At 48.9% G+C, this 23,473-nt stretch overlaps 5 protein-coding genes across 6 annotated transcripts in view; 3 read left to right on the forward strand and 2 right to left on the reverse strand.

Moving 5' to 3' along the window:
• The first annotated feature begins 122 nt into the window (after positions 1-122).
• On the forward strand, positions 123-1,324 carry MRPL53 (mitochondrial ribosomal protein L53). The gene is made up of 3 exons (XM_061431867.1): positions 123-307; positions 405-517; positions 606-1,324. Exons 1-3 carry the CDS (start codon positions 216-218, stop codon positions 737-739), a joined length of 339 nt encoding a protein of 112 aa, XP_061287851.1. The 5' UTR covers positions 123-215; the 3' UTR covers positions 740-1,324.
• Positions 1,325-5,061: 3,737 nt separating this feature from the next.
• On the forward strand, positions 5,062-8,831 carry MOGS (mannosyl-oligosaccharide glucosidase). The gene is made up of 4 exons (XM_061431846.1): positions 5,062-5,578; positions 5,761-5,987; positions 6,451-6,647; positions 6,883-8,831. The coding sequence occupies exons 1-4, from the start codon at positions 5,227-5,229 to the stop codon at positions 8,624-8,626; spliced, it is 2,520 nt and encodes an 839-aa protein (XP_061287830.1). The 5' UTR covers positions 5,062-5,226; the 3' UTR covers positions 8,627-8,831.
• Positions 8,832-9,016: 185 nt separating this feature from the next.
• Positions 9,017-11,287, reverse strand: WBP1 (WW domain binding protein 1). 2 transcript variants are annotated; one of them, XM_061431865.1, is made up of 5 exons: positions 11,203-11,286; positions 10,773-10,874; positions 10,145-10,247; positions 9,849-10,025; positions 9,017-9,680 (listed from the first exon to the last, which is right to left on the reverse strand). In XM_061431865.1, exons 1-5 carry the CDS (start codon positions 11,269-11,271, stop codon positions 9,220-9,222), a joined length of 912 nt encoding a protein of 303 aa, XP_061287849.1. In that variant the 5' UTR covers positions 11,272-11,286; the 3' UTR covers positions 9,017-9,219. The 2 variants fall into 2 exon arrangements, with proteins under 2 accessions (XP_061287849.1, XP_061287848.1); XM_061431864.1 differs by lacking the exon at positions 10,773-10,874 and having other exon boundaries at positions 11,203-11,287.
• Positions 11,288-11,661: 374 nt separating this feature from the next.
• Positions 11,662-23,473, forward strand: part of RTKN (rhotekin) — a 31,049-nt gene continuing 19,237 nt past the window's right edge. The window contains exon 1 of the mRNA XM_061431857.1: positions 11,662-11,747. The gene's annotated coding sequence lies outside the window, so the exon portion shown is untranslated. The remainder of the gene's footprint in view (positions 11,748-23,473) is intronic.
• INO80B (INO80 complex subunit B) lies at positions 11,937-14,725 on the reverse strand. The gene is made up of 5 exons (XM_061431858.1): positions 14,602-14,725; positions 14,194-14,386; positions 13,854-13,972; positions 13,514-13,683; positions 11,937-12,569 (listed from the first exon to the last, which is right to left on the reverse strand). Exons 1-5 carry the CDS (start codon positions 14,708-14,710, stop codon positions 12,039-12,041), a joined length of 1,122 nt encoding a protein of 373 aa, XP_061287842.1. The 5' UTR covers positions 14,711-14,725; the 3' UTR covers positions 11,937-12,038.

Below are 23,473 nucleotides of genomic sequence, written 5' to 3' on the forward strand. Positions count from 1 at the left end.
TCCATACCCTGTGCCGAAACCGTCTCTCTCCTTCCTGGCGTTCCGCCTCTTGGTTGGGGAGCCCAGGGCGGCGGCTTGGGCACCAGCACAGCTAACACCGGCGGAGAATCCGCACCGAGCGGAGGTCCGTGACTGCGGAAGTGCGCCGCGGCTCACAGACTCTCGCACCAGAGACACTTCCGCCAGCCAAGAGTCCTTCCGGGGCGGATGTCACCATGGCGGCGGCCTTGGCTCGGCTCGGGCTCCGCTCGGTCAAGCAGGTTCGGGTTCAGTTCTGCCCCTTCGAGAAGAACGTGGAATCGACAAGGTATGAGGGGTAGTGGTGCGGGGCGAAGGGACACGCCTCCCTCCCGCTGGGAATCTAGTCCCTTTTGCCCGGCGCTCACGCCGTTTTCTCACCGTAGGACCTTCCTCCAGGCGGTGAGCAGCGAGAAAGTTCGCTCCACGAACCTCAACTGCTCAGTGATTGCGGACGTGAGGCACGACGGCTCCGAGCCTTGCGTGGACGTGCTGTTCGGTGGGTTTCGTTGGGAGTCGGGCGGGAGTCGCGCGCCCTCGGCCCTGGCCCCGCAGTCCTGGTGCCTGACTCGTTTTTCCCCCTCCAGGAGATGGGCATCGCTTGATTATGCGCGGCGCTCACCTGACCGCCCAGGAAATGCTCAGTGCTTTCGCCTCCCACATCCAGGCCAGGGGCGCGGCGGCGAGCGGGGACAAGCCTAGCGCCAGTACTGGACGCTGACAGCACAAAAGAGACCAGTCAACAGATTTTAACCCAAGACTGCTAAGGACACTTATTTAAGAAGAACTTAATTACTTATATCACTATCTGGAGGGCCACAGAACGCCAAAAAAAAGAAGAGAGGCCTGTGACTACAAACCTAACCAGTGTTTCTGGGACGAGGAACGACGAGGGGTGCGGACAAATTTGAATTTATTTCAGTTTCTTACCATCACTCACTGCTTAACCCTTTTGAATTTGGCTTCTCCTTCCACTACTCAAGGTACCTCTTACTCTATTAGAAATGCTGTTTTCTCAGTCCTCATCTTTTCGTTTCAGTCGCATTTGCCACTCTTAATTAACTCCTTGTGGAACTTCTCTTCCTCTCGGGTCCCTTGTCTTAACCATAAAGGTGTACTACTCTCCTTTCTTTTATTTTTGGGGCATCTTGTCTTCTGTCATGACTTGAAGTATCCTCTTGGGTTAAATCCTATATTTCTGTTGGGCTCTAATCTTAAATTCTGTGCTATATAGTCAGGGTACCTACTACCAATTTTCGCCAAATTCCAGCAACACTTTGTCCAAAATAAAACTGATAATCTTGCATACTGTCTATAATGATCCTTGAACAACGGCAGGTTTGAACTGCAGGGGTACTCGTATGTGCCTATTTTTAAAATAAATACTACATGATCTGTGGTTGTTTGAATCTGCAGTTGTGGAATCATGGATGGTGACTGTAAAGTTATCCCCGCCTTATCAACGCTGAAGGAGTGGAGCCCCTAACTCCCTTCCCCACCCCCATTGTTTTAGAGTCAACTGTACTTGCCTCTTCTGACTTACTTATTCCTTTAAAAGGCACTTCATCTGCTCAGCCTCTTGAGCTGAAAACCACAGCTTTATATCTGGTTCTGCCCTCTCCCTTTCCCTGCATATCCAGTCAGTAAGTTCAGAATATTTTGTCTTAAAATCTCCTGAAATGTTCTCTCCATTCCCATTCCTGCTCTTGTATTATTGCTGTATTCTCTCACCTGGTCTCCTTTTTTTCTAACCATTTTCATTCCTTAATTTTATCTTTCCAAAGCATTGGTTTTATGTCTTACTACTACTTGTTTCTGGAAAAGGAAATGGCAACCCACTCCAGTATTCTTGCCTGGAGAATTCCATGGACAGAAGAGCCTGGTGGGCTACATACAGTCAGTCCATGGGGTTACAAAGAGTCAGACACGACTGAGTGACTAACTTTCACTACTTGTTTCAGAGAACAGTGCCTAAAGTGTTTTCATACTAGGTTACGCTGTGGATCATGAAGTTAATTTAGGGGGATTAAATCAGCCTTTAAAAAAAAACAGTAAAATAGAATAAAAAGTATCAGGGTGCATGGCACATGGACTGGGAAGTATTCTTTAAGAAACCTAAGTTTTAAGCATATAATCATGAATATAGTTATATAAAGTGTGTGGATGTGTTTTTATTTGCAGGTACTTGGTTGCAGTATAGAATTATTTCTTACCATAGGTTGTAAGAAAAAATGCTTGATAGCCACTGGTTTAGAGAAAAACTTAAGAATGTTCAGCCAGGCATTCAAGAATCTCTGGACACTGGCTGCTATGTACTTTGCCAAATATATTCTCCTACCACATTACTATAGTACTTCTCCGCTTAAAACAGTGATATTTTCAAAGGACTGGTTTTCTCCCCTCTCCCTTTAAAGAAAAACTATCAGGAGACAATCAAGTGTAGTAAAAACCAGAATGCCTGGGATTGAAATCCTAAGCTTTTCCCTTAAGTAGCTATGTAACTTTGGACACATTACTTAGTCTCAGTGCCTATTTCCTCATTTGTAAAATGGGGATAATAGTACCTACCTCATAGAAGGTATGTTGGGGCTTCCCTGGTGGCTCAGAGGTTAAAGCGTCTGCCTGGGATCTGGGAGACCCAGGTTCCATCCCTGGGTCAGGAAGATCCCCTGGAGAAGGAAATGGCAACCCACTCCAGTACTCTTACCTGGAGAATTCCATGGAGGGAGGAGCCTGGCAGGCTACAGTTCATGGGGTCGCAAAGAGTCAGACATGACTGAGCGACTTCACTTCATAGGACTGTTGAGAGGATTAAGTGAATTGATATCTGGGACTTCCCTAATAGTCCAGTGATTAAGACGCTATGCTTCCACTACAGAGGGCACTGGTTCAATCCCTGGTCTGGGAACTAAGATCCCCACATACACATAAGTAAATAGATGTCTGTAAACTTTCTCGAATATTGAGTGAGCATAACATAAGCATGTAAGAGGCCTTATGCCACAGGCCTCTATATAGTGATGATACTACCTACCTAGATTTGAGTTCTCCACCCCATGGTTAACCTCTTATCTTTGACTAGATTAACCACTCTGATCTGTAAAATACAGATGGTCCAAACATTGCTGTAAACATGGATTGAACGCTGGCCCTGTGCTTCTAGATTGTGAAGTTGAGGTTGGGACTGTTTTCTCTGTGTCCCCAACATTTTGCTTAGTGCCTGATAAGCAGTGTGCAATAAACGTGTTGAATTTACACATATTTAGCATTAACCTTGTGACTTGAACTGATTATTATTACTGAGATGCAAGGATGAATGGTGAAATTCAGGTGTGTACTAAGTGCTAAAATATAGAAGTGGACCAAGTGCAATGGTAGCAAGAAAGGACTGACCATTTGCTTTGGTCAGAAGGTGATTGTTAAATGAGTAAAAAGTCTACCATTGGAGGGTAGGGCCAGAAGTCAGATTATAGTAAAATATGTGAGCATGCAACATAAAGTGTGAGTTTTATACAATTAAAATTTGGATGGGAGGTGTGATAATAGCTAGAATAACATAAATGTGGATTCGGGTTTTTTTGATCATGAAGTCGCTCAGTCTGTCCGACTCTTTGTGACCCCATGGATTGTAGCCCACTAGGCTCCTCCATCCATGGAATTTTCTAGGCAAGAGTACTGGAGTGGGTTGCCTTTTCCTTCTCTAAAATATTTCTTTTGAGCCGCTGTTTTGGGGGTAGGGGGCAAGAATACTGGAGTGAGTTGCCATTCCCTTCTCCAGATCTTCCTGACCCACGGCTTGAACCCGGGTCTCCTGCACTGTAGGCAGACACTTTACTGTCTGAGCCACCAGGGAAGTCAGGGTTTTTTTAGAGGATGATAGAAATTTGTACTTTATGAAAACACCTTTTATGCTGAGCTGTTGGTGAGAACTATGAATCTAAGTTGCATTTCTGAACCATCATCAAATGTAACGTTGGGACTTACTTAGTGGTCCAGTGGTTGACTCCCTGCTCTTGAGGCAGGGGGCCTGGGTTCGATCCCTGGTCAAAGAACTAGATACTACATGCAGCGACTTAGAGTTTGCATGCTGCAACTAGGACCTGGTACAACCAAATAATTTTTTTTTTTTCCTAAAGCCCTCTTACAAAAAAAAAGAGTAGGGCTTCCCTCATGGTCCAGTGGTTAAGGATCCACCTTGAAATGCAAGGGACTCGGATTCAATCCTTGGTCTGGGAAGATCTCACATGCCCCAGCCAGCTAAGCCCTTGCACCACAACTACTGAGCCTGCACGTTAGAGCCCCAGCTGCACAATGAGAGAAGCCAGAGCAGTGAGAACCCATACATCACAATCAAGAGTAGCCCCTACTCACCACAACTAGAGAAAACCCGTGTGCAGCAAGCAAGACCCACTATAACCAAAAATAAATCTTTTTTTTAAAAAATGTAACCTTGACTCTATGTCAACATCAGGTGCAGATGCCACCTCTGCTACAGCCTTCCCTGACCTGGACATAAGCAATCTTTCCTCTAAGCACCTTTGCTTCCTGGGTTGTAGAAAAGGCTAAAAAAAAGTATGCACAGCACCATTATGGTCCTTTTAGGCTTCCTCTAAATTAGGAACCTTAGACTGGAGATGCCACAGCTAAAGTCAGAGGGAGGCTTAAAGACACTGCTGGAAAAGATGCTCTTGTATCCACTCCATTTCACTAGGAAGGCATAGGTATGTGGACAATATGGTGCAGTCTGATTCAGATACACCTAGGTTCCAAGCTAGCCACTTAGCTCTGTGGCCAAGGCCAGCTTACTGAACTTTCTAGGCCACGGTTTTCAGCCACCAGATTGGGGCGCTGTTGGGAGAGGTTAAAAGTAAAACAGGATGGCGTCTCAGGCTCTTATACATAAAAGGGAAAAAAAGACAAATGTGAGACTAGTTTCTCCTACTAGCCTGTGAACTCTGTGAGAAGGCCCACCCCCGAGATCAACGTTATGCCACAAGGGCGACAACCTTTCCCGGTCGTGGAGCTTAACCTGACGTGGCGGGGCGGGACTTCCGGGAGGAGGCGGAAGCCGAGCTGTAGGCACCGGCAGGCAGGTGCGGCTGGCACATCGGTGGTCGCCCCCGGCGCCGCGCAAGGCTAGGAGGCAAAGCAGGACCGGGTTCTGTTGCCATCTTCCCGGGTCCCCGCGACGAAGATTTCTATGCAAGGATGGCTCGGGGTGACCGGCGGCGCCGCGGAGCGCCGGCGGACGGACCGCGGACGGCAGAGAGGGCGGCTCGGGGAGGCCCCGTACGGCGGGATGGCCGGGGCGGCAGGGCCCGGGGCGCGGCTGGGGGCGCGGCTCTGGCCTTAGTGGTCCTGTCTCTGGCCCTGGGCCTGTCCGGCCGCTGGCTTCTGGCGTGGTACCGTTCGCGGCGGGCTGTCATGCTGCACTCCGCGCCGCCGGCGCTGCCTCCCGACTCTTCCAGCCCTACAGTGGCTCCGGACCTCTTCTGGGGCACCTACCGCCCTCACGTCTACTTCGGCATGAAGACCCGAAGCCCGCAGCCTCTCCTCACCGGTAACCTGGACCCGGGGCGGGCAGGCAGGCGGGCATTTAATCTGGGTGCCCCAGCTTCGCGCCAGATTAAGGGTGGTGAGGAGTGGATCAGGAGAGTTAGGAAGAGGGATGACCCTGAAGTAATCGGCGACCCAGAGGGACAAGAGCTCTCTCTTTGACTTACGTGGCCATTCTACCCCCAGGACTGATGTGGGCGCAGCAAGGCACCACCCCAGGGACCCCTAAGCTCAGGCACACGTGTGAGCAGGGGGACGGCGTGGGTCCCTATGGCTGGGAGTTCCACGACGGTGTCTCCTTCGGGCGGCAACACATCCAGGATGGGGCCTTAAGGCTCACCACTGAGTTCGTCAAGAGGCCTGGGGGTCAGCACGGAGGGGACTGGAGCTGGAGAGTGACTGTAGAGCCTCAGGTCAGGGCCCTCAGGACACCCCTCCCCCAGTCCAGACTTCCTCCACCCTTTCTTTGCTGCCTGCAAATGCAGGATAAAGTGGGGGTAAACAGAAGGGGCTCTGAGTTTGCTGCTTGCCTTAAACACTTGCCTGTATGACCATCTCTTTTTACTATCTTCTGAGCCTTGGTTTTCTCGTCTGTAAACTGTAAATAAAAATAGCACCTAATTCACAGAATTGTTAAGGATTAAAGGAAATACCAGTAATATGTAGAGTTCTTCGCACAGTACATGGCACAAAAGTACTATTATTTCCCAGAGCTGAGCATAGCTCTTTATCCCATCCCATTGGTGCTTCCTCTCAGTGACCCTTGACACTGCTAGATGTGTGTTGTTTTCACCCGCTGTCCCTTTCCCTAAGGCTGATTCTCGGGGGAATGCCTGCTAACCTAATGCTGTTTTTCTCTCCTCATTGGTCACCCAGGCCTCAGGTACTTCTGCCCTCCCTTTGGTGTCCCTGTTCTTCTATGTGGTAACAGATGGCAAAGAAGTCCTTGTGCCAGAGGTTGGGGCTAAGGGGCAGTTGAAGTTCATCAGTGGGCACACCAGTGAACTTGGTGACTTCCGCTTTACACTTCTGGCACCAACCAGTCCAGGAGATACCACCCCCAAGTATGGCAGGTAACTGGGGGAAGAGAGTGTGGGACGGTGGGAGGGGTGGTATGGATGCTGACTTAGTCTGATTTCCATCTCCTCAACCCTACCCTCTTTTCACCAGGCATCTCCCTTCTCACTAGGCTCCGTGTCCCCTGCATTGCCAAGACCCTCCCATCCTGACTCCTCATCAACCTCGTTTTTTATAATCCTCACCGCTTCCTCCTGCATAATATTTCCTGTTTATCTTCTTCCTTTCAAGCTACAATGTCTTCTGGTCCTCCAATCCAGGACTTCCCTTGCTGACAGAGATGGTGAAGAGTCGCCTAAATAACTGGTTTCAGCATCGGCCCCCAGGGGCTTCCCCTGAACGCTACCTCGGCTTGCCAGGATCTCTGAAGTGGGACGACAGAGGCCCAAGTGGGCAAGGACAGGGACAAGGGCAATTTTTGATACAACAGGTGACACTGAAAGTCCCCTTTTCTGTGGAGCTGGTGTTTGAATCAGGCAGCGCCCGGACAGGAGGCAGCCAAGCCCTAGAGCAGCTGGCAGGCAGCCTGCTGACCCACGCCCTCGAAAGCCATGCTGAAGCCTTTAGAGAGCGCTTTGAGAAGACTTTCCGGCTAAAGGAGAAGGGCCTGAGTCCTGAGGAGCAGGCTTTGGGTCAGGGTGCCCTCAGTGGCCTTCTTGGTGGGATTGGCTACTTCTATGGTCAGGGTCTGGTGTTGCCAGACATGGAGGTTGAGGGGTCTGAGCAGAAGGTGGACCCAGTCCTCTTTCCATCTGTCCCTCTTTTCACAGCAGTGCCCTCTCGGTCATTCTTCCCAAGAGGCTTCCTTTGGGATGAGGGCTTTCACCAGCTGGTGATCCAACGGTGGGATCCCCGGCTCACCCGGGAAGCCATAGGCCACTGGCTGGGGCTGCTTAATGCCAATGGCTGGATTGGGCGGGAGCAGGTGCTGGGGGATGAGGCCAGAGCCCGGGTGCCCTCAGAGTTCCTGGTGCAAAGGACAGCCCATGCCAACCCCCCAACCCTGCTTTTGCCCGTAGCCCACATGCTAGATGGTGGTGACCCTGCCGACTTGGCCTTCCTCCGCAGGGCCTTCCCTCGCCTGCGTGCCTGGTTCTCCTGGCTTCATCACAGCCAGGCCGGGCCAGTGCCACTATCTTACCGCTGGCGCGGCCGGGACCCAGCCTTGCCAACCCTACTAAACCCCAAGACGCTGCCTTCGGGGCTGGATGACTATCCCCGGGCTTCACACCCCTCAGCCAGTGAGCGGCACCTGGATCTGCGGTGCTGGGTGGCCCTAGGTTCCCGTGTGCTGATGCGGCTAGCAGAGCAGTTGGGAGAGGCTGAGGCAGCTGCAGAGCTGGGCCCACTGGCTGCCTCCCTGGGAGCAGAGGAGAGCCTGGATGAGCTGCATTGGGCCCCAGAGCTAGGAGTCTTTGCAGACTTTGGGAACCATACAAAAGCAGTGCAGCTGAAGCCTCGGCCCCCTCAGGGGCTGATGCGGGTGGTGGGCCGGCCCCACCCTCACTTACAGTATGTGGATGCCTTGGGCTACGTCAGTCTTTTCCCCTTTCTGCTGCGGCTGCTGGACCCCAATTCACCTCGCCTTGGACCCATGCTGGATGTTCTAGCTGATCGGCGTCAACTCTGGAGCCCCTTTGGTTTGCGCTCTCTTGCAGCATCCAGCCCCTTTTACGGCCAGCGCAATTCAGAGCATGATCCTCCCTACTGGCGAGGTGCTGTGTGGCTCAATGTGAACTACCTGGCACTGGGGGCTCTGCACTACTATGGGCACCTGGAGGGTCCCCACCAGGCTCGTGCTGCCAGGCTCCACGGAGAGCTCCGTGCCAATCTGGTGGGCAATGTGAGACGGCAGTACCAGGCCACAGGCTTCCTGTGGGAGCAGTACAGTGACCAGGATGGGCGAGGCATGGGCTGCCGCCCTTTCCAGGGCTGGACCAGCCTTGTCCTACTGGCCATGGCTGAAGACTACTGAAGGGGAGCGTGGGAGGGGAAGCCAGCCCCCTTATTCCACTCTGGACTAGAGGGACAGGTCTCTCACTTCTGCCCCTAGCTATTAGATACCAGTTCTTCAAACCCTCCTCAACTCATCTCAGGTGTCTCCTAAGTGACATCCCACATAGCCCTGGGGTGAATGTGAGTTCAGAGTCTTATTTTTCTAAATAAATGGGAAAACCATGCCAGACTCTATTGCTTTTACCAGCTTTCCCTCACCAAGAGGTCTTAACTCAGTCCAGGCCTTAGGGCTGCCTGCTCTCCTTCAGAGAAGGTGGAAAAAGTGGCCACTGACTGTCCCTTCCAAACCTAGTCAGGTCAAGTGCAATGCAGTCAGTCGAGCACTAGTCCACCCAAATCCACAAGCAGCTGGTTCACATCTCTTTAATGAGATCAAAGGCTCCTGTGTATGTCTTGGGGGACAGAGCTTGCACAGTCCCCCAAACACTGCCCTTCTCAGGACTCCAGCCTTTTCAGATTCTAGGAGGGCAGGGAGAAGCCAAGAACCCAGGGAGGTGGGAGCCGGGCTGTTTCTGGTGGGCAAGTAACCCACCCCCCGCCTCCCAAAATTGCTCATGGGATGTCCCCTTCACTGGAAGCCAGCCCCACAGGAGAGACTTGGGGGGCAGGATTTAGGGGCCGTGCACAAGGGGACTGGTCCTCCACCTCTTGTGAGGTGGCACTAACCCTAGCCTCCTTGACTGGCTCACCCTCGCTGGAGTCAGGACAAGGGCAGAGCTCAATACCTGAGTCACCAGTCAGGCGGCGATAGCGGCAGGAGGGGGGTGTGGGGGCAGGGCTCACTCCTGCCCCAAGCTCACCCTCCTGATGAGGAGGGGCACTCTGGTGGGAGGAAACGTCTTCCACGTTTGTTCCCTCGTGGCGGGCAGGACAGCTGGAAGCGGAGGAGCAGCAGGTGCACTGGCTGGAAGCAGTCGAGGGGCAGCCAGTGGCTGCAGTGTAAGGAGGCGGTGGTGTGCCTGGGCGGTGAACCACATCCTCATAGGCTGGGGGTTTGAAGGCGCTGAGGAGGCCTGCAGGAAAGAATGGTATGGTTGATAGAAGGCAACCAGGGGTGGGGTGGTGGCGTCTTTCCTATGAGGGAAAAGTGTGCTTTGAAATCTCTGAAAAGGGAGTGTGGAATGAACCAGGGTCCTGGTTTGGGAGGGACCACTGAGAGGCCAGAGCCTCAAGTCACTCACGAAGGTCAAGCAGTGAGCCAGCAGGGACAGGGCCAGCCCCATGGCATGCCCCATGGTAGGCCAACAAGTTGATCTCACGCTGCCGCTGCTGCTGCTGCAGCCGGAGTTTAGCTCGTCGATGGCGGAAGGCGCAACAGCAGCTAAAGAGAATGAGGACAGTCCAGAGCAGCCAGAACCCTGCAGGAGGCGAGGAGGAAGAGACTTAGATACCTCCTGTGCAGAGAAGGGTCCTTGAAGGCTGAAGTCCAAAGGCGGGTGGGCAGAAGAACAAAAGAAGAGCCCCCTTGAAGACTCACACCAGAGCTCATAGTAGTACGTGCAGCAGCCAGTCTCCCCACAGCAGTGACCACTCTCACAGAGGTAGGGCTGGTTGTTCACTCCTGGGCACAGCTCTCGAAGCTGGGAGCAAGGAAGCACTTAAAACAAAGGGAGATTCCAGCCCAAGGCACTGTCCACCCCCACCCCCTGCATACACATACACAATCCCATCCTGTGAGCCAAGTTTAGCTCAGAAATCTATGGGGAGAGGAAAAAGTGATGTTGAAAGGAGTGTTCAAATATCTGAAGGGCTGCCAACATGGAAGAGGATTTGGAATAGCAAGAATCAGTCTAGAGACTAAGAGGCAAGGTGTGGGCATACAAAGAGGCAGATTGCAGCTCTGCATATAGGAGACCTCTCATATTCAAGCCTGGCTCCCTAGGGTGTTTAATGTTAAAGGAGTGTTTTGGCAGAAGTCCGAAGACTGGGCTATCTCAAAGTCTCAGACGATGGGTAAGGGGTTTAGGTAATTTCCTAAGCTGTTTTCATTGTCATTTCCTGTGGTCTGCCAATCCCCACTCCTAAGCTGGATCTTTCCACCCCTGGGTCTCAGGCTTCCTAGGGTAGAGGAGGAACAATAAGAGACCCAGAGCAGGGTTCCCAACCAGATGGGATTGCTGTGGATGATAAAGGATGGCATCCAGGGCGTGATTCTGGGTTCCATCTCTTCTCCAAATTGCTCCCTCAAGAGAAGACGCTGCCAGACTCTGTTATGACAATAGGCACATAGAAAAACATCACAAATAACTGTTGCAAGACAGAAGGAACCTCCCTGGGGCCTCACTATGCCTCTGGTCACTGGAGAGCCACTGCAAGCTTCCACTGCAGCTAAGGGATGGGATCTACGAAGCTGCAGGCAAAAGTCAACAGCACTTACATTACAAAGTTTACACAGAGTAGAAAGGCCGTATCTAGGAATTTCACAGTACCTTTGGCTCTGAGAGTTCCTCCGCCACCCGCCAAAAGGCGGAGGCAAGGAATGGGGAAGGAGAAATAAATGGCTGTCGTGATAGGCTTTTGGAGCTGTTGGGATACCTGCTGTTGCCGCACCCGAAGTGCCCCCCAGGCCTCCTCGCTGCCGTTCCCGCCGGTAGCCTGAGCCATTCCTCCACCTACAGCTCCCTGAAGACCACAGTCTCCTCTACCGCCAGCTGCCCCGCCCCTGCCACCTCTAACTCCACCGCCATGGTCCCTGCCCGGCCCATCTTCGCTGCCGCCACCATCACTCTGCGACCGGACCTTCCATCCAGCGAGAGCTCTGCCAACTAGCACCCAGGTTGTTCCGTCCCACCAATCCGCATCACTCTCGGACAGATGGGCCAATAGGAAAGATCACAGGCTTCTCCCTGTAACCAATCTACAGCAGCACCTCCGCCACTCTCCCAGACAACAGGAGCTTGACAGACAAAGAGTGGGGAAGGTTCGACCCATGGCTGTGACTGACAGCGACAACAGCCAATATGGAAAACAGAACAGGGTTTGCGTTATCAACCAATGAACGGCCGCCTGGGACAGCAAAGTTCCCGCTGACTGGCTTGAGCCCTATTTTCTGGATGACGCCAAACACTTGACCACGCCAGGTAATCCCATTAGGAGCCGCGGAGTCCAAGGAGTCTGCTGGAGTCTGGGTGGGCGCTGACCGGCTACCATTCTGGGGCCTGGTGAACGATTCCCGGCACCAATGCAAGCAGCGGGCGTGGGGGAAGAGGGCAAGCTGTGTGTTTGGGGAATTGGCCTACCCGTACTCCATTCCCCCAATTCTGTACAAGTCAAGGCACTGGATGAAATTTAATAAGGTGGGGAGGACACTGAAAACAAGGGGCAGAGGAGAAGGCACAGAGTCCAGATTGTGGGGGGTGGGGGTGGGGGGCTTAAGTAGCCAGAAGTGGGGATCCGGGGCCCTCAGGCCCACCTAGCCGCATCTGCAAATTGATGCGATAGCACTGAAGGCTGCAGAGTGCCTGGCCCGTGCGCGAGCAGGCATAGCGGCGCGGATGGGGACAGCCGGGGACAGAGCATCGAGGAGGTGGGCCAGATGGGGATGGCCGCTGAGACACAGGCGCGGGGGCAGGGATGCCAGGCGGGAAGGAGAGGGTGGAACCCTGTGCCCCGCTGCTGTAGCGCACCATGGGGGCTGGGGCCACCGCCCGCCCTCCCCGCCGCTCGCCCCGGGAGGCCCCTCGGCCTCCCCGCCCACTGGGCGCCGCAGTCTTGGTGAGGCGCTCGATAGTCTGGTTCTTGTGCTCCTCGGCCCGCCGAGCTGCCTGCAGCCGCCTCTTCCGTGCCCGCTCCTCACGCTTCAGCAGCATTTCTTCGGTGAGAGCGGGGGCCGGGCAGCCCCCAGCCACAGGTAGTGACAGCATCGGGGAAGGCTGACTTCGAGCCTTCTGCAGCAGAGCTCGCTAGGGAGATATGGAGATGTCAGCAAATCGAGAAGGGAGTTCTGCCGGAACGAGGGAGGGGGGAAATGGGGACACGGAAAGCAGGGTCTTGAAGAGCAGGCCTTGAGAAAAGAGTCAAATGGGCACAGTCTCTAGGAGCCTTTCATACTGCCTCCTCTCAGGTCTCCAGACTTTCAGCTTTAGATCCTTGATCCTCAAGGACAAATGCTTTAGTAACGTTACCTTCCTGCCCTGAGTCCCAAAACTCGGTCCTAGTTCTCTGGAGGCTTTTTTGTTGTTTTCAGTCTTTGAATCCCAATGGATAGCATCAACTGGATAATTGCTCAAGTCAAAAACTCAGGGTTATCCTTGATTCCTTCCTTCCCCAACAAGTGTCTGTTTCCTAAATATATCCAGAATCCATCTGGTTTCTCCAACTCATTTCACCTTGGTTCAAGCCACCACCATCTCTTACCTGACTACTTCAATAGCTTCTTAACTGGTCTTGCTTCTATCGTTTACCACCACTAAGAAACCAAAGTAATCTACTGAAATATAAACCAAACATATCACTTCTCTGCATACCACCTTGTTGTCACAGTCACATTTATTCTTCTCCTTGGCCATGATTAGGCATGTTCCACTCTCAGGGTCTTTGCCCCTGCTGGTCTCTCTGCCTGGAAAGCTTCTCTGGTATTGGAAACATTATATTTTTAGAGAGGTCTTTCCAAACTACCCTATCTAATGTTGTTTGTTTTCTGCTTTCTATTTCATCACCCTATTTTTGTTATAAACATTCCAGTTTTTCAAAATTATTTACTACACAAGAATACTAGCTCCATGAGAACAGAAACCTTGTCTGTCTTTTCTCCACTGCTGATATCCCTGCTGCCTTGCAAAGTTCTCCAGACGTGGAAAGCTCTCAGTATCAATTTGGCAAACGAATAAAGAATGAACCTACTCACCTGCCGAGCGGTGAGCAGCCGTTCATTGATCTCCTTTTTGAGATCTCCATTGTCATCCAGCTCCCCCTTCTCCAAGGCATCCAGCCACCTCTGTTCTTCCTCTTCCTCCTGACCTCCTAACCCCCCGGACAGGTCCCGCAGTGGGGAGGGGGACAGATTACTGTCTTCATCTGAAAAGTAAAGTTGGAGAGCTAAAAGTAGAATTGTTCAGATTGGGAACCTTAATTTGGCCAAGTTAATACTGGGACACACAAAATTTTCACGTTCCTCAGAACGAACCCTCTTCCCTTAACCAGGTATAATGAGAAACCCAGTTTCCCCACCTCTAGATCCTTCTCACCCAGCCAGGCACGGTACTGCTCAAGGGGGACTCCTTCCACAGGTTCCTCTTCATTGTCCACAACCATAAGGGGAGAGGGTGAGCGAGGACCTTCAGGGATCACAGTGAAGGTAGGAACACTGCAGAGAAGCAACCACTCTGTAAGGTGAGCAATCGTCTCCTCCTGCTCAGTACATCTAGTCTTCCCTACGCCCTCTTGGGTTCTTGCTACATTAACCTGGGCCCTGAAGTCACAGCATCCATTCTCTGTCTTCTGAAAACTGCAGCCAGTTTCTCCTACCTTCTGTCTCTGCCTGCTTCTAAAGTCCCCCAAGTAAAACCTTGGCTCTCTTGGCCTCACCTCTTGGTGCCCAAGACCTGCCCGCCCAACTTGATTTTGAGTTTGAGCTGGGGCTTGGCAGGAGACTGCTGCGTTGGCCCAGCCTCCTCTTCCTGGTAGTGTTTTTTCTTGTGTTTCTTCTTGTGTTTCTTGTGCTTTTTCTTGTGCACTCCGTGGCCGTGGGCACCCGCTAGACTCAACTCCAGGGCTTCCCCTGCAGAAGGAGAGCCTGTCAAAGATGTATGGGAGGGGCAAGAAAAGCCCAGTACCCCGAAGGGTCCTATTGTTGCCGCGGTATTCTGGTATTACCAAAACAGCCCCACCTTTTTGCTTCCCACCTGTGGCGAAGTACCCGGGGGAAGCTCGAAGGAGCACGAAAGAGACTGCTTTTATGCGAAGGCCAGACTTGCCTTATGGATCCACGCTTACCAGGCTCAGGGGCCTCCATAGCCCCAGAGGTGCTCCCGCGCCGCCACAGCTTACTCATGGGGCCCTGCGAGGAAAGGGGGCTGTAAATAGTCGAAACACATTCAGACATACCTTTTCCGCCCCGCGGAAGAACTTATCCCAGCAAATAAACGGGTACTTCCGGGGCGTAGGAACCATGCTTGTGCGGGGCACGCTTTGCGACTAAAATGCTCCAGGAGAAACAAGGGTCCTTCCAACAATAGTTCCGGACTCTTTGAGGCCGGGAGGGTTTTCCGCTCGCCCCGCAGCCCCTCAATCGAGATCAGAGCTCAGCGCCAGAGATTGAATTATTATTAGACGCAAGGGTGATGAACGTATCTGTATGTTCCGGACCAAATTCGGGGCGAGGCAATGATAATACAAAGATAAATATGAATACTCCTCTCTGCCTTTGAGGAGCTTACAGTTTGGTGGAGGAGCACGAAACAATTTGCCAGCAAAATGAAGGAGGGCTTAACAGCACAAGTGCCCTACAAGGTGGGCAGATGGTATTTAAGCCTCAATTCTTTATCAGTAGAGAAGTGGATAGATGAATTATGGTACAAGCTAAGAGTTGATCGGTAATTGATAAGATAGACGTGGGATTTAGATCCTAGTGGGTAATAGTATTGGAAACAATCTAAAGAAAAACCAAAATTGGTACAGGGATTTGATACACCATAGTGGGAAGCTGTCAATGGCACCCCACTCCAGTACTCTTGCCTGGAAAATCCCATGGACCGAGGGGCCTGGTGGGCTGCAGTCCATGGGGTCGCTAGGAGTCGGACACGACTGAGCGACTTCACTTTATTTTTTCACTTTCATGCATTGGAGAAGGAAATGGCAACCCACTCCATTGTTCTTGCCTGGAAAATCCCAGGGACGGGGGAGCCTGGTGGGCTGCCATCTATGGGGTCGCAGAGAGTTGGACACGACGGAAGCGACTTAGCAGCAGCGGCAGCAGTGGGAAGCTGTGGTGCTATTAAAAGAAATGGGGCCCCAGAAAGTTACCCAAGAAACTGGTGACAGCAGTCCAATGGATGGTTGGGAGAACAAGGGTGAAGGGAGACATGTTCTTCCTAATATACCCTTTTGTGCCTATTGAACTTTGTATAAAACGTATGTAAGATAACCCATGTCTCAGTGGTAAAGAATTCACCAGCCAGTGCAGGAGACTTGGGTTCCATCCCTGGGTTGGGACGATCCCCTGGAGGAGGAAATGGCAACCCACTCCAGTATTCTTGCCTGGAAAATTCCACCGACAGAGGAGCCTGATGGGCTGGAGTCCATGAAGTCACAAAGAATCGGACAGGACTGAGCACGCAAGTGCGCGCACGCATAAAACGTGTGTTTTACTAATTTTAAAAAAAAGGAACAAGGTAGATCTATATGTGCTGACATACGGAATAAGAAAAGCAAATTTCAAGATGAGGTGATTCCATTTTATGAGACTGAGGCGCTACCTACTGCCCTAATGAAGCACCTGTTATTCCATTTTTAAAAGGCGTAATATGCTACTACATTCCTAGAAAAAACTAAGGAATGTATACTAAATGGTTAATGGTGATTATCTTTGAAACTTAGAGTTGGGGAACTTTCACTATCTAGATCTGTAGTGAGTTTTCTTACTTTTTTTTTTTCTTTTAAAATATTCCTTAGTATTTTGTGTAATGAATTTTCTTACAGCCAATATATATCACATAAAAAGCACTATACATGTAGTGTATAGATATATACATGGGATACATGTCTGAACAGAGTAGCAATAGTGAACAAAGTAAGGGAAGAACTGACTCAAGAAATATTTCATTAATGAAATTTAAAGGAACTGATAAACAATTGTATATGAGAATTCAGGAAGAAATCAATATAGTATAGTGATTGAGAATGAACTTTGGAGTCAGACAAGCCTATTATCAAATTCCAGTTTATTGGCTATGTAACCTTGGGTTCACAGTTATTTAAGTTCTCTGAACCTCGTATTCCAGCTTTGTAAAATGGAATGAAGTAGGATCTAGTTCGGAGAAGGCAACGACACCCCACTCCAGTACTCTTGCTTGGAAAATCCCATGGACAGAGGAGCCTGATGGGCTGCAGTCCATGGGGTCTCGAAGAGTCAGACACAACTGAGCAACTTCACTTTCACTTTTCACTTTCATGCACTGGAGAAGGAAATGGCAACCCACTCCAGTGTTCTTGCCTGGAGAATCCCAGGGACGGGGTAGCCTGGTGGGCTGCCGTCTATGGGGTCGCACAGAGTTGGGCACGACTGAAATGACTTAGCAGCAGCAGCAGGATCTAGTTCATAGTGATAGTGAGGTAGCAGTGAGTGGTGGCATGAAGTACATTCTTAATTTCCTGCCCAGGAACTGAACTTGGGTAGCTTGGATGAGAACCGGGAATCCTAGCCACTGGACCAGCAAGGGCCAGAAGCTAAAAGCTATTTTTCCCTGGATCTTTGCCCCCAGTGAAAAAATGCATTTATCAGAGAGGCAGAAACTGTAAATGCAGGTACAAAGTTTATTATTAGAGACGTAGTACAACAACAAGTGGGAGAGAAAACAGAGAAACAATGTGTTTAGATGAGCTAGAAGCCAAACAGAGAGAAAGGGTGTGGACATCCTCCCTAGAGAGGAGGAGGAGCGCAGTAAAGAGGTTAAGTCATTTATATAGGTCAGTTCTGCTGGGCCTTTGTCTTCTTTTGGCCAATTATCTGGTTTCTTTTTCCACACCTGAGCTACCCTGGGACCCTTTCCTGGGTGCTCACGCACCCCTCAGCCAAGATGGCTCTCAAAGTGAAGGCTTCTGAGAGGAGCAAGGCTCATTATGGCCTGGAGTTATACCTTGACTTTTGACCCACAAGGAGCCTTTCTGCCTATGTGTGGTGTCTTCCTTGTCCCCGAAATGGGGGGAGCAGAGATCCCTTAATCCTTGACTCAAACAGGATTTTGCCCCTCTTTGTCCTTGCATGACTATTACCTTGATTATTGCCATGACTATTACCTTAAGATGTTTACAAGAGACAAACACTGGCTATTTATCCTGTTTCTGTTGTTACTTCCATTTCGGAGACCAAACAGGAGGTTGATTGTAAATGCTTAACTGGAGCCCATCTATCTCTTATCTCAGAAAACGCTAACAGTTTTAAGTATCCAACCCGAAGCCCACTTATTTGTGCCCCGTGAAATGCAAACAGGAGGCCAGTTGTAAATATCTAGCCTGAAGCCCATCTATTTCCTACGTCAGAAGGGCTCTTTCAAGGAATAAAGCAAATCGAGAATGCAAAATATGTAGGATAGTATCTTGACATAGTAGATATTCAATAAGCATACAACCACAATAATAAGTGACTTCTACATTTCTAGCCCAAGTATTAGAGAGAAATAATATTTTTAATACAGAAGAGAACATAAGAAGAGAAGTAAAAAGAAAACCATTTAGTGTCACCTAAGGTGAACTTAAAGTGCATGTGAAAAGTCAAAACTATAATGAGGTATCACCTCACACCCGTCAGAATGACCATCATCAAAAAATCTACAAACAATAATTGCTGGAGAGGGTGTGGAGAAAAGGGAACCCTCCTACACTGTTGGTAGGAATGTAAACTGGTACAACCACTATGGAGAACAGTATGGAAATTACTTAAAAACCTAAAATAGAGCTACTGTATATGACTCAGCAACTCCACTCCTAGGCATATGTCCAGAGAAAACCAGAATTCTAATGGATGCATGCTCCCTGATGTTCATTGCAGCACTATTTACAATAGCCAGGACTTGGAAGCAAACTAAATATCCGTCAACAGAGGAATGGAGAAGGAAGATGTGGTACATATATTCAATGGAATATTATTCAAGATATAAAAAGGAACAAAACACTGCCACTTGCATAGATGTGGATGGACCTGGAGAGTCAATTCAAAAAGAAAAACAAATATTGTATAATATTTCTTATATGTGGAATCTAGAAAAATGGTACAGATGAACTACTTGCAAAGCAGAAATAGTCATGGATGTAGAGAACAAACTTACAGTTACCAAGTGGAGAAGGAGGATGAATTGGGAGATTGGGATTGACATATATACACTACTATGTAGAAAATAGATAACTAATGAAAACCTACTGTATAGCACAGGGAATTATACTCAGTGCTCTGTGGTGACCTCAGTGGGAAGGAAACCTAAAAAAAAATGGATATGTGTATAGGTAGAGCTGATTGACTTTGCTGCACAGCAGAAACTAACACAACATTGTAAAGCAACCATACTCTTAACAAAAATTAATACAAATAAAATAAAGGGCATGTGAGAATGCCCACATGGAGATGGAATACTGAGAAGAGAAGTCTTCTTCTCTTCACAGAAGGTGTGAGCTGGGGTGTCATCAGCACTGGAAATGCTAAGAGATGGGAATAGATGAGACCTTCCAGAATGAGCAGATGAAGAGGAAAGGACCAGGAACAAACCCAAGTGGGCATCAGTCTTGAACAGACTGGCAGAGGGGGAAGGCAGGGCTGAGAAGAGGTCAAAGGGGCAATAAAGGCACCCAAGAACAGAGATTGTCAGCAGACAAAGACTATGATGAGCTCTGTACAGTTTTGCAGAGCCTAGGTTGAGCTCCAAGAAGAGGATGCATTGTAGCAACACGTGAAGACAATAGTCCTGTATCACCAGGAGTTAAAGTGTAGTTAGTATTTGTCAAACATATTAGAGTTTATAACCTGCTTTCGTATTCCTTCCCTTCCTTGAGCCCATGGCAGCTCTATCAGGGAGATGCTATTGTTCCCTCATGAGGAAACTGAGGCTTAGAAGGGTTAAATGATGTGGCCAGAGTCACATAGTTAAGGAGCGGCAGAACCAGCATCAAACAGAGACTTCCTGACACTAGACCCAGTGGTGTTTCCTCAACATCCTGATGCCTAGCAGGGAGGAAGTGGTGACAGTAAGCAGCTATGGGCTTCATTATTTTGTTTTGTTTTTAGTTTTGCTTTGTTTAGTGTCGGAGAGATTTGAGCAGGTTTGTAGGCTGAAATGAAGAACTTTGTCCTTCTGAAAAAAGTTCTTAGCTTTAATTTTTTAGATATTTTTGGCGGACATGATTTCAAAAGTTACAGAAAAGTTGCAAGAAGACTACAAAGAACTCACTTAGCTTCTTAAATCAGATTCTACTATCATTAACATTTACCATTTCTTCCCCTTCCTCTCCATTATCATTACTCCTCTTCTGATCATTCTGAGAGCAAGTTGCAGACATGATGCCATTTCACCTCTAAATATTTCATTGTGTATTTTCCTCAAATATAAGTACATGATTCTATAACCGTTTTGCAACCCTCCCAATCAGGAAATTAACACTGATACAATACTACCATCCTATCCATGGATCCCATTCAAATTTCACCTACTGCCCAATGTCTCCTTTTCCTTTCTAGGTTGGAATTCAAATCCACAGTCCTACATTACAATTCCTTGTCATATGTCTTTGATCTGCTCTAATCTGCTAGACCATTTCCTCACTCCTTCCTTATCTTTCGTGACCTTGACAGTTTTAAACAGTGCAAGCCTTTGATTCTGTAGTATGTCCCTCAACCTGGACCATCTGGTGTTTCCTCAAGTCAAGACATAAGTTTTTGGCAGGAGTGCTACTCAAAAAATATTTCACTGTGTTCTTCTCAGTGTATCACATCAGGAAGTACAGGACATCAGCTTATTCCACTGATGATGCTAACCTTAATCACCTGTTCAAGGTGGTGTCTGTCAGTTTTTTCCACTGTAAAGTCAGCATTTTCTTTTTTTATTATTATTATTTATTTTAAATTTGGCCATGCCGTGTGGCTTTCAGGATCTTAGGTCCCTGACCAGGGATTAAACTTGGGCTCCAGAAGTGAAAGTGCCAAATCCTAACCACTGGGATGCCAGGGAATTCCCAAACTCACGATTTTCAACACTTCACTGAGTGTTTTCTGGGGAAATACTCTGCAACTACTCTGATATACTATCCCCCATCAAACTTCCACCCACGTGGTGTAATATCCATTGATGAATACTGTATGAATCAATTCTACTGTAATAATTGCCAAGAGGCATTCTACTTCCGTTATTCCATCTCCATTTGTTAGTTGGTGTTCTGTAGTGAAGTGCAGTTTTCTCTTCTCCTTATATTCAGTTACATTAGTGTTTATTATATCAGTATGGATTCTCATTTCAGTCAGTGAGTTGTAAATCCGTTACTATTATTATTTATTTTGATGCTTAAATTTGTCCCAGATTTGGTCAGTGGACATTTATTTAAGATGGTTTCTATATTCTTCTCCCATATCTTCATCATTCTCTGAGCACTTTTTACTTCCCAGCACTACAAAATATTTGGGTCTTATCTTGTACTCTTCCTGGATAAGGGGTGGGAACCCTTGGGAGGCCAGGCATTGGGAATATATGGCTGAGGTTATGCTGAGCCCAGTTGGTTCCAGATGGCAGCTGGATAACATGGCAGCAGTAGATTGAAGAGGCAGTGGTGCCCTAAAGAGGTGGTAGTGTCATGGGCAGTGGGTTTGCAGAGATTCCCATGGAGGCAGAGCAGGGTAGTGACTGGAGCCCCTGAGTTCCTAGCACGGTGGGGTGTGAAGTCAGGAAGCACTAAGTGCCCCACTCAGTTAGGCTGGTCTTGACAGGCTTGGACAATAACGACAAGGAGCCAGAGAGGAAAGGCAGGGGCCAGAGATCAGCTGGCGGCAGGCCATGCAGGTGGCAGATCAGCCCCAGGGCACCTAGCAGCAGCAGTGAGGCTGGGGAGCTCTATGCTCCTGGGCATCCTCCAACCTTGGCTCCAGCCTTCCTTGGACCCCCTTCCTGGAAACTCCAGTAGGACCTTTGCCCTGGCCCCTGGCAAAGGTTTACATGCTCAGTGAGGACCAGCAGTGGGTCAACCAGGGTGCTGAACATGTCCTCCAGCTACATGGAGTGGCTGAAGGGCATATCCCTGCTAGTCAGGGCCTGAAAAAATGTGGCCCACTGGAAAAAGGAATGGCAAACCACTTCAGTATTCTTGTCGTGAGAACCGCATGAACACAATGAAAAGGCAAAAAGATACGACACTGGAAGGTGAGCCCCCCCAGGGGGGTAGGTGTCCAATATGCTACTGGGGAAGAGTGGAGAAATAGTTCCATAAAAATCAAGAGGCTGGCCTAAAGTGGAAATGTCACTCAATTGTGGATGCGTGTGGTGGTGAAAGTAAAGTCCATTGCTATAAACAACAATATTGCATAGGAACCCAAAATGTTAGGTCCATGAATCAAGGTAAACTGGATGTGGTCAAGCAGGAGATGCAAGAGTGAACACTGACATCTTAGGAATCAGTGAATTAACTAAAATGGATGAGAATGGGTGAGTTTAATTCAGATGACCATTATATCTACTACTGTGGGCAAGAATCCTTTAGAAGAAATGGAGTAGCTCTCATAGTCAACAAAAGAGTCCAGAATGCAGTACTTGGGTGCAGTCTTTTTTTTTTTTTTTTTTTTTTACTTTACAATATTGTATTGGTTTTGCCATACATCAACATGCATCCACCACGGGTATACACGTGTTCCCCATCCTGAACCCCCTCCCACCTTCCTCCCCATACCATCCCTCTGGGTCATCCCAGTGCACCAGCCCCAAGCTTCCTGTATCCTGCATAGAACCTGGACTGGTGATTCATTTCTTATATGAAATTATACATGTTTTATTGCCATTCTCCTAAATCATCCCCCCCTCCCTCTCCCACAGAGTCCAAAAGACTGTTCTATACATCTGTGTCTCTTTTGCTGTCTCGCATACAGGGTTGTCATTACCATCTTTCTAAATTCCATATATATGCGTTAGTATACTGTATTGGTGTTTTTCCTTCTGGCTTACTTCACTCTGTATAATAGGCTCCAGTTTCATCCACCTCATTAGAACTGATTCAAATGTATTCTGGATAAGAAAGCTGTGGTACATATACACAATGGAGTATTACTCGGCCATTAAAAAGAATACATTTGAATCAGTTCTAATGAGGTGGATGAAACTGGGTGCAGTCTTAAAAACGACAGAACAATCTCCGTTCATTTCCAAGGCAAACCATTCAACCTCACAGTAATCCAAGTCTATGCCCCAGGCACTAATGCTAAAGAAGCTGAAGTTGAATGGTTCTATGAAGACCTACAAGATCTAGAACTAACACCAAAAAAAAAAAAAAAAAGTCCTCTTCATCATAGGGGACTAGAATGCAAAACAGTAAGTTAAGAGATACCTGGAGTAACAGGCAAGTTTGGCCTTGGAGTACAAAATGAAGCAGGGCAAAGACTAACAGAGTTTTGGCAAGAGAATGCACTGGTCATAGCAAACACTTTTTTTCCAACAATACAAGAGACGACCCTACACATGGACATCACCAGATGGTAAATACTGAAATCAAATCGATTGTATTCTTTGCAGCCAAAGATGGAGAAGCTTGATACAGTCAGCAAAAACAAGACCTGGAGCTGACTGTGGCTCAGATCATCAGCTCCTTACTGCAAAATTTAAGCTTAAATCGAACAAAGTAGGGAAAGCCACTAGGTCAGTGAGTGAGTGAGTGAAGCTGTTCAGTTGTGTCCGACTCTGCGACCCTGTGGACTGTAGCCCACCAGGCTCCTCTGTCCATGGGATTCTCCAGGCAAGAATACTGGAGTGGGTTGCCATTTCCTTCTCCAGGGGATTTCCCAACCCAGGGATCGAACCCAGGTCTCCCACATTGCAGGCGGACGCTTTAATCTCTGAGCCACCAGGGAAGCCAGGTCAGTGATGTATGATCTAAATCAAATCCCTTATTATTATGCAGGAGAAGTGAC

The sequence above is a fragment of the Bos javanicus genome, chromosome 11 (assembly GCF_032452875.1).
Source record: "Bos javanicus breed banteng chromosome 11, ARS-OSU_banteng_1.0, whole genome shotgun sequence".
Lineage (NCBI taxonomy): Eukaryota > Metazoa > Chordata > Mammalia > Artiodactyla > Bovidae > Bos > Bos javanicus.